The following is a 9,378-nucleotide window of genomic DNA, read 5'->3' as shown; positions in this document are numbered from 1 at the left end:
CCTCGGAGGGGCCAGGAAAGGTCTGCAAGCTCTGCCGGGAGTGGACGGGAAGCCAGCCAGCCCAGCCCGGCGGAGCTTCTGTTGCAGCTCGCTGGCTCCCCACCTGACTGGCCCTGCCCGCCCCCCGCCCGTGCCTTTGTGCTGCTCGCGATTGGCAGGTTTTATTATTCCGCCTGAACAAGCGGCGGGCGGATTGGCGGCGGGGCGGTGACGCGCGGGGCCGGGCTGCGGAGTAGTTGGGACTCGGCTCTGTCAGTAACACATGGGGGAGAGCCACGCAGAGAGGCACGGAGGGCGCCAGCGAGAGGGGCCTCCTTGCGCGTCCGGCCAGCGCCTCCGCCGCTCCTGGGAAGCCTCGGCGTAGGAGCTGCGGCAGCAGAGCCGCCCCAGCAGCAGCAGCGCCCCTTCGCTCCGCTCCGCTCTCCCTCCAGCGCTCCTTCGCGAAGGACTTGCCCGGGACCGGGGTTGCTTCGCCTGCCAGAGCCGCCCGGGTGGGAGAAGGAGGAGGCGGCAGGCGAGAGCGCGCTCCGAAGTGCGGCCAGCCCTGCCAAAACTTGACCGGCGATTGCGGCGGCGGCGCCCGTGCTCGCCTCGCAGCCCAGCGGCAGCCGCTGAGCTCTGCAGCTCCCCTCCAGGGGCGGCAGGAGGAGGAGGAGGAAGGCGAACAGGGAAGGCAGGAGCGAAGCGGGCGCCTCCAGGACGTTCTGCCTGCCCTCTCCCAGCCGGGGCTGTGGGTTCTGCCCGGCGTCGGGCTGCGGCAGCGGGCGAGGAGACCCTGCTCGCCTCCCCCAGACCCCCAGCCACGTTGTCCGCGGCCTCTTGCACCGGGGAGGGGACCCAGGTAAGGCGGACCCTTCCCCCCTTGTTGCCTTGACAAGCCCCCCTCTCCCTGGGAAGGCACCCACCCCTCCTCCGCCTGGGCTCAGCCTCCCGGGGCTGGAACTCCTGGCCAGCGTACAAAGGCTGCCTTGCCCCGCACCGCTTTTCCCCCTTGCGAGTGGGAGAGGTGGGAGGGACGATCGCCCACTTTCTTTGTAGCAAGCACTATTTTGCAACAGTGGCTGGCTGGCTGGCAGGCAGGCGGGGGGGGGAGTCCAACTGAGCCATTCCCCCCCCACTCTTTCTCTTCTCATCCCCCTCCTCCTTTTTTCCTGGTTTGCTCGGGGAAATTTGATGAATCAACCTAATTAAAACCAAGCCGTGAATTAAGCATCCATTTTTGTGTGTGTGCGCTACAAATCGCAAGCTCTCCGCTTGTCCCTCCCTTGGTCTCCATTAAAATCACCAGAGACGTTGTTAAAAGGAGGGAGGGGGTGTGTGTTTTGCCTCTAGCTGCCAGCTCTCCTTTCTGTTTCATTGCCTCTGTTCCAGAACCTAAATTACTTGGCTGTGTAATTACCAGAGTAAGCCTATTTAAGTTAAAAGCTTTCCTTCTCTTTTTCTCCTCTCCCACCCCCTCTTCCAAATGAAACTTGATGAGGGCCCGTCCTTAGTTATCAAGGGAGTCACTTTCTGGTCAGTCCTCTTGATTCATCTCTTTTAGATTTAATCAGCATTAAGGTATTGCTTGTCCTTAAGAGCTTTAGCTTAATGGGGTTACTGGATGCTTCTGTCAGTGTAGCCTTTCCTTTTTTATATAATATTTACTTTTCCGCAAAGACTTGGGAGGGTGGTGGTAAGACAGCAAGGTTTGTGTTCTTGTTTTTTTGTTCTTGTTGAAAGGATCTGAAGTGGGGTTTACATAATTATGAATTATTATTTTTTTTCTTAAATCAAGAGTATGAAGAAATAGAGATTCCTAGGTCTGGAAACGGTAACAAAAGGCCATTCTGAGAGTTAAATGCATCAGAAATCAATTTACATAAAGGTATATGATGCATTCAGAGAAATGCAATGCTAATGGCTTTTAGAGTGGTTCTCTTTCCCAAGTCTCAGGGTTTTTAGTTACAGTCTTAATTGGTGCAGTTCGCAGTCTGGTTTATTGCGTGGTCAACTGAACATATGATCAGGAGTTATTTTGAAGGAAATCCTGTGTTCAGTTTTTTTTTGTTTTTTTTTAAAATTGGCCTATTTTAAGGAACCTGACACTCTGTTGTAACCAAGTTGGGCAAGTGGCAGGAAAAGTTTGCCCTCCCTTTCTTTTTTTTGGGGGGGGGGGTCTCCTGAGATATGGTCTTAGTGAATAGCCAGATGCCTTAGGTTGAGCACATACAGCTTACGAAGGACAAAGGCAAAACATGCTGCTTAATTGGCAGTAAATAACTTGATCTTTTTATAGTATAAGTGACTGAAGGAGCCTCAGTCTATTGGTGTCTGGATTGGAGGCAGAGCAAATTAATCTGTTCAAAGTAAGCTTTATGAATTGGTTCCAATATTAGTCTCTCTGCTCTACGCCTTTTAAATCGTTTACTGGAAAGTGAGGAACACACTTCTGGGTTTGTGTGTATGTTTAAAAAAGGAAAAGAAAAAAGAGAGAACACAGCAATTTCTGAGGCAGCCATGCTAGCTGCTTCCTGAGTGGGGCACACTTGATTGTTCTGTGCCTCTCTGCTGTTAACCACAAAACTTTTTTAGGGCAACAAAGCGTTTAGCATTTAAATTGCTGATCAAGGGCAGATTAGTGAGACAAAAGTAGATTCTGTTTGTATAGGAAGTTAACAGGCTTCTGAAAGTTCAGTCATCTATTATTATTCCGTAAAGAGTCCTGGGGGGCACACCCCACTTCATTTGATCTTTTTTAAAAATTAAAATAAAATTGGGGCAATCATGGCTGGGGCCTCTGTAAGTTAACAATACATGAAAAAGGAGAGCTTGAAAAACCAGTTTCGTGACTTTTTGGGCTTTCTCCAGTGCTGTGCTTGCCTGTCCTGCAAAACAAAGTTAAACAGTCCCCAGATCTGTTCCCAACTTGTGATCTACAGCTGCACTTTCCCAAGAGTGGTGCTGGCTTCATCCAGGCTGCTTTTTTCTGCCTGCCCTTTGCATTTTAGTTGTGTGGGGCCCATCAATTTATATCTGGGAGGACCATGTAGACTTTGTGACTCCAGGTGTGTGTACTTTAGTGGCAGCAAACAAAGCTGGGGGTCACTGTGAGTTTGACAGCAGTATAGCAGGCTAAAACTGTCATTGGGCATCACTAGCCAACTTGGAATGGGAGGTGGCTAATTAACCCAGAACAAAGACTCTGAAAAGTAAACAAGTGGCTGCTCCCCCTTCTTTGCATAGTTCTGCCTTAGACAGGCAAGTTGGAAAAGCTCCTGGCCAGATTCCTAACCTCTCCTTTCATTTTTCTTTCTCTCTCTTTCTCTCTCACACGAAGACCATGGTGAACCCAGGCAGCAGCTCGCAGCCTCCCCCAGTCACCAGTGGCTCCCTCTCGTGGAAAAGATGTGCAGGCTGTGGGGGAAAGATTGCAGACCGCTTCTTGCTCTATGCCATGGATAGCTATTGGCACAGCCGGTGCCTGAAGTGCTCCTGCTGCCAGGCTCAGCTGGGAGAAATTGGTACATCTTGCTACACGAAGAGCGGCATGATCCTGTGCAGAAACGACTACATCAGGTGAGAGAGGGGGAAGGAGGAGGGGAGGTAGGCTGGCTGCCTGAGGAGTTGCTATGCATACACATAATACAAATCTCTGTGTAGCAGTGGAAAGTGTCTGGCAGCAGGTGGTGCTTCAAAACTAGAGGCCTAATTTATTGGAGCAATTCCTCTTCTGGATAACTAAAGTTGGACAGGAGGTCCATGGGGAGGTGTGAATGGATGAAACTTCTAAGGCACTCCTGGACTCTTATGAGGTCCCAACTCAATCAGCCAGCTACCAGAGGCGGTATTAGTGTGCTTACCTGGAACGTTAGAGAGGGAGAGGCTGGATAAGTTTGTTAGGGCTGTGGTGACCAGGCTCAAACACTGAAATGCATACCTTTTCTAGGATCTGATTTATAATACTATTTGCATAAGCACCTTTAAGTGGCTACTGGATGATTCATTCTCCATACTCATTGTGGAAGAGTTGATTACTGTTTCAGGGACCATGACTGTGTGTCATGCATGCACATGCATGCACAAACACATAATCCCATAATACAGATTGAGACATAGCAGCTTTTGGTGGACTCTTGCTTGCCTTTCAGTGTAGGAGGAAAATGGGTGTCTGTGTGTGTTCAGCTGAATGTTTAAATATTTCTCATTGTGTCAAAACTTCATCTCCATCCATTTTTGCATTTAAAAAAAGTATGTGTTTGTATCTCAAAACTAGTTTTGGTGCAGTTAATGGGGGGAAATGTGAGAGGGTGGGTGCTTGTTGGATTTTTTCAGGTGAATTCAAGCTCCTTTAAACTCATTCTGAAAGGAGGCATTTTGAAGGATTACACATTTAATTTGAGTAAATGACTTGATAGACTGATGCACATGAATGCTTTGAGGAGGTGTTCTAGTTCAGCAACCAGTAATTAAACAGCCCCCTCCCACCTTTCCTTTTTTCTTTTTCTTTTTTTTTGCCTAGAAAGAGTGTGAAGTAAAGGCATCTGGGGTGTTGTCAAGGTAGTCTTGATCATCACATTTAACAGTAGGTTTGAAAAAAGTATCCTGGTTCTTGGAAGAGAAAAGGGAATAGTTTGTGGTTGAAAGCCACTCCTGGTATCCCACCTCGTCTTCTTATAGACGCCCCTAAGCATTTTCCTGCCTGTTTAGTATGTACATCCACAGAATAGTTGGCTGTAGTGCTGCCCTGAATTCTACTTTCCTTATGCTTGGAGGTATTGCTGTTTTGAAAGGATGCGTTACTGCTTCTGCAGAGGCTTCCTTTGCCTTACTCTATACTGGCACCCTCAATCAGCTAAATAAAATACAAAAAGCAAAATAGGTATAGGAAGGTTTTAAGGGATTGCAGCATTAATTTTTCTAAGTGTTTGAGTTTTTTTTTTAAGTAAACGCTAGAGAACTGGTATGTTCGGGCTTATTGTGATGCATTCTTGATCCCTGTCCGAAGCAACTGCATATAAGTGAGGCAGAATTCTAATTAAATAGAGCTGAACGGTTAGAAAAAGAGGTTTGTTTGAAGTGGAAAAATTGACACTACTGTTCAGATTCAATGAATGGTACAGATTTCGTCTCTCTCTCCTAAAACCATCAAACAAACCTCTTCTGATCGCTACTAATTAAAAAGAGAAGTTGTCTACTGTACCCCTAAGGCAAGTTCAGGCCAGCTTATTGGAATCTCTGCCTCAGGTTCTTGTGTGGCCAACCCTTATTACAATTTTAATATGGGCTATTATAAATAGGGTGCTTTATCAGATGGTAAATTTGAACTTGTTCCACCAGCTGACTTTTCTCTAGAACTGTGCCACTTGCCCAATAAAATGAAGATCAAAACATTCTAACATACAGTATTTGGTTTGCTCTGCCAAAAGCCCATCCTTTCCATAGGATAAAGGACAACTGGCTCCAGTATACAAACTTGCAGAATTTCCAACTATTATTTCAGTGATTTTTTTAAGGATAATTGTATGTCTCAACCAACTGACAACCTGCAGAGTGCTACCATTTCATTGGCATTCTGCAGTGTGTGTTGGGGGGGGGGAGGGTTGGAGGTTGGGTGGGAAGAGCGCACAGAGAAGATTCTTCCCAAGTCCTGATTTGTTCTGTAGTCTGCTGGCAGAAATGCTAAAGGTGATGTTAATGGAGCAACAGTGGGATGTTCAGAATATAGCAGAGAAGATACTTGATTATCCAGTCTTCATGAGGTGAAATGGACTGGCTGCTTTGAGATGGTGACCTGAACAGATTTTACCAAGGGGCTTTTAAACTTCCTGATCCTAAGCTCTGGTTTTACAAAAACCACCCCACCTGATTTAGCTAAGTGCTGTTGCAGGTTTCATGGGTGGGTGGGGGTGTGTGCACATGTGCACACAATTCATTCACTCTGCTCCCAACCTGAGTATCCTAAGTAAACTTCATTTTTTTTTCAGGAGGGAAGGAGATAATGGGTAGCCCTCCCAGCCATGAGATTCCAGATAAAGCAGCAGCAGTGGCAGTGAATCTACACAATTAAGAGCTTTAATTAGTGTCTCCTCCATTTTCTCTTAGTTCTGATAGGTTTTATCTAATGAGATCTCCTCCCTGGCTTAGATCTGCCTGGAATGACGTGTCCAAAATGAATGAGAGCTGTGTTGCAAACAAAACATTTAATTAACAAAATTGGCCTTGGAAAAGAGGGGGGAAGGGAGAATAGGCTAAGGTGGATTTGGGGAAGGGGGGCAAACTAGACTTTTGTTAAAGGGCTAGTGCCTGGGAACTTTCACATTCAAATGTGTATGTACTATGATTCCTTAATATTTGTGTTCCACTTGGAATCCACTGGGTGGGGCAAAGGAAGAAGGGCAAGGAGTGGGACCTTGTTGCATTGATGCCAGTCTAGACTGTGGTTGAACAGAGAGTTCAGTCCCCCATCCCACCCCCCTAATGACAGTGGTTCTGTGCCTGACATGCCAGGGCAGTCACTTGATCCCCATTCCAACAGGCAAAAGATGTTCTCCTTTCCCCTTGCTGCTCATTGCCATTCACATGGCTGTCCACAGTATGAGCCATTTGAGGTGGGGAGGAACGGGAGGGAGCCGCCAGGCAACCAGTTCATTTTTCTGGTAATCAACAGCAAGCTGCTATATTCAGGGAATGCCGTCCCTTTAATTGAACAGGCTAGGTAATTAAATGGCATTTTTCCAATAGGACGTGCTAGGTAAATCTAATAGTTGGTTATTTAATATCACTTTGAAGTCTGCCCACTCAAGCACAATGACAGCACAGGAGCATGTGAACTATTAGCTTGGAAAAAAAAAAATCCAGGATCTCAAAAATTAATTAAATCGCATGCAATTTAGGGGGAACGTTTATCTTGATTTGTCATAACAGAATTAATTCAAGGCCTCCAATTCACTTGGGGGCAGATCTGTTACTCTGAATTAACCAAGCGTAATTTGGCTGATTTTTTTTCCCTCTTTCCCCTTCTCTAATGCAGCACTTCCACAGCCGCCTTCCTCCCCCTTTTAAGTATCAATAGCTTCTGGTGCTTTTAAGGTGCTTGGGCTGTAGTTATGCCTGGAGCCAAGTCCATTAAAGGTACTTCAGCATAATTTTCTGTGTAGCCTTTTGTTGCATCTGATACAGCTGGTGCGGAATTTGGATCCAGAGTAGGAAACCAATTGTGCCTAGATCAGTAGCATTGGTTAGGCATTTCTTTCACATCAGAAGTTGAGATGTGTTTGAGTAAAGATATATCATCCCTTGCTCTCTCTCACCCCTTCTCCACATGCATAGAGAAAGTGGGATTGTGGAACTGGTAATCCAGAGCTTTGAGTTCGAACAACATTGAAATGATTCTTGCAGTCCATTTCTGTGGTTTTGTTGGGAAAGTATTCCAGTTCAGTATATGGAATTTTGGGGCAGCCGGTTAAAGAGCAGTTGTTGCCCTCCTTCCAGCAGTTGTAGCCCTCCTTCCTCCTCCCCTTAAAGTGACAGTGAGGTGGGAATGTAGTTGGGTGGATTTGGGAAATGGAACTGTGATTAATTTAAGGTGCCACTTGAGTGTTCATACAGATTGTAGAATCTTCCTTTTGTCCATATATGGAACATCTCAAGGTTGATAATTGATTGTGTTGCCCAAATGTTGAAATATTAACAACCTCCTTGGACTCCAAGACCCAAAGAAAGGAAACTGAAACCACTTCTGTCATCGCAATTAAAGAGTCCCCCAGCTTTAATTAGCCTGACCTGGGGTATCTCTCCCCCAGAGCTGGAGTTAAAGAGAAAAGAGCCCATTAAAGTCCAGTCTGAGACCGATAGCTACTTAATTGAGCACCTAAAGCCTCCAGCCTTTTAAATTAAATACTGTCCTGGACAGTCTTCCTGATTAGCTAATTAACTCTTCTCTCTTACAACCCATGTAAAAACAAGTTTTCCATGAGAGGGGAGCTTAACAGTTGATTGTCTCCCTTTCCTGGTGAAAAAAGTTCTCTTTACGCTTCTGTTAAACCCGCCACAAAAGAAGAATATGCTCATCAGTGGGGAAGGAAAAATAAAAGTCAAATTACACTTCTCAGAAAGTGGATGCATGGGCTCCGGATGCTTTGTCTTGTAGCTGCCAAACGTTGTAAAATAGCAACAATCTGTAGAATAAGGGGGGTATGTGTGTATGTGCATGCATTGTAGGCCAATCTCTAAGAATCCGAATTATTTTAGAAGGAGGCTGGGTTGTTAGTTAAGATATGTATTTGGAGTTAAGATGTGTGAGCTTTTTAGATTACAGTTTTGACTGCTGCAGTTATTACAATTGCTTCAATTGAGATTTGATATGCACAACTGCATATCAGAATTGTATAAAACAGATATGCTTTGTGAAAAGAAGGGGCAAAGAGACATTTGGAATGATGAAAGAATGATTTTTAAATGGGTGGTGCATTTGAACTCTTCTACAGCTTTCTGTGGCAATGTTTCCACCTCACAGCCTCTAAAGAGAGGGGGTGTGTGGGTGGGTGGGTGGGTGAGTGGTGTGTGTGTGTGTCGTATTCATTTTAGTGAGGTGGTTTTCATTCAACTAGGAGATCTTCCTTTTGTCACACTTAAAGCTTTCAGTTATAAATATTGTTACTGTTTTGGTCGCAGTATGTTCCAACAACATACCCAAAGTAGCTTTGCTTGCCTGCTTAAATGATTTTGCCATAAATAACCATGCCATTGATAATATAAGGGACTTGGTAAGGAGGGAGACTGTCACCCTGGTATGGAAGTTCTAGCTGCAGTCACAGTAGTTTCTGTATACACTTTGATGAAGTCCTGTTGATTGAGTAGAGCTGGGATAGCATCCCTCCTGTTTTCGAGAGAATTCAGTCCTTTTTAGGGCTGGAGGTCTTGGCAGTGTATTAGCTCAGCTTTCCCTTTGTACCCATTCTGACTCGCAAGAAAGTGTCAGTGTGTTGCGGATCTCAGACTAATTAGTTTTGAAATGGAGTTTTGATTGAACTCTTCAAATCGATGCTGCTGCAAAATTTGTTTCTCAGGCTTCCTATTAAAAGCCATCTTAAGGGGCAGTTTTACTACTCTCCCTGTCGTTCAGTCGATACATTTAATAACAACTTACAGGCTATTTTCAATAAAGTGGCGACAGCAAATTAGTAGTTTGAACATGACAAGCCTCCCTCTGCAAGCACTGATTCTGGAAAACTCAAAGCAATTATTTTTTCCCCTCTATATAGAGGCACGCAGCAAACATTCAGATTACAGCACTTTCTATAGTAACGCATTTTCTAGACTGACACACATACAGAGATGCACAATTTGATGACCTTACTATTGAGAAAGAAGGTTGTGCAAATACTTAATGCTATG

General features: G+C 45.4%; 1 protein-coding gene across 1 annotated transcript in view; it reads left to right on the top strand.

Moving 5' to 3' along the window:
• The first annotated feature begins 271 nt into the window (after window positions 1-271).
• LMO4 (LIM domain only 4) overlaps window positions 272-9,378 on the top strand; it is a 16,353-nt gene continuing 7,246 nt past the window's right edge. The window contains exons 1-2 of the mRNA XM_066625561.1: window positions 272-841; window positions 3,320-3,558. Coding sequence (XP_066481658.1) covers window positions 3,323-3,558 — 236 coding nt within the window. The 5' untranslated portion in view covers window positions 272-841; window positions 3,320-3,322. The remainder of the gene's footprint in view (window positions 842-3,319; window positions 3,559-9,378) is intronic.

Source organism: Tiliqua scincoides, chromosome 4 (assembly GCF_035046505.1).
Source record: "Tiliqua scincoides isolate rTilSci1 chromosome 4, rTilSci1.hap2, whole genome shotgun sequence".
Taxonomy (NCBI): domain Eukaryota; kingdom Metazoa; phylum Chordata; class Lepidosauria; order Squamata; family Scincidae; genus Tiliqua; species Tiliqua scincoides.
The sequence above is the reverse complement of the archived record's forward strand: the minus strand, read 5'-3'. Positions and strand labels throughout refer to the sequence as shown.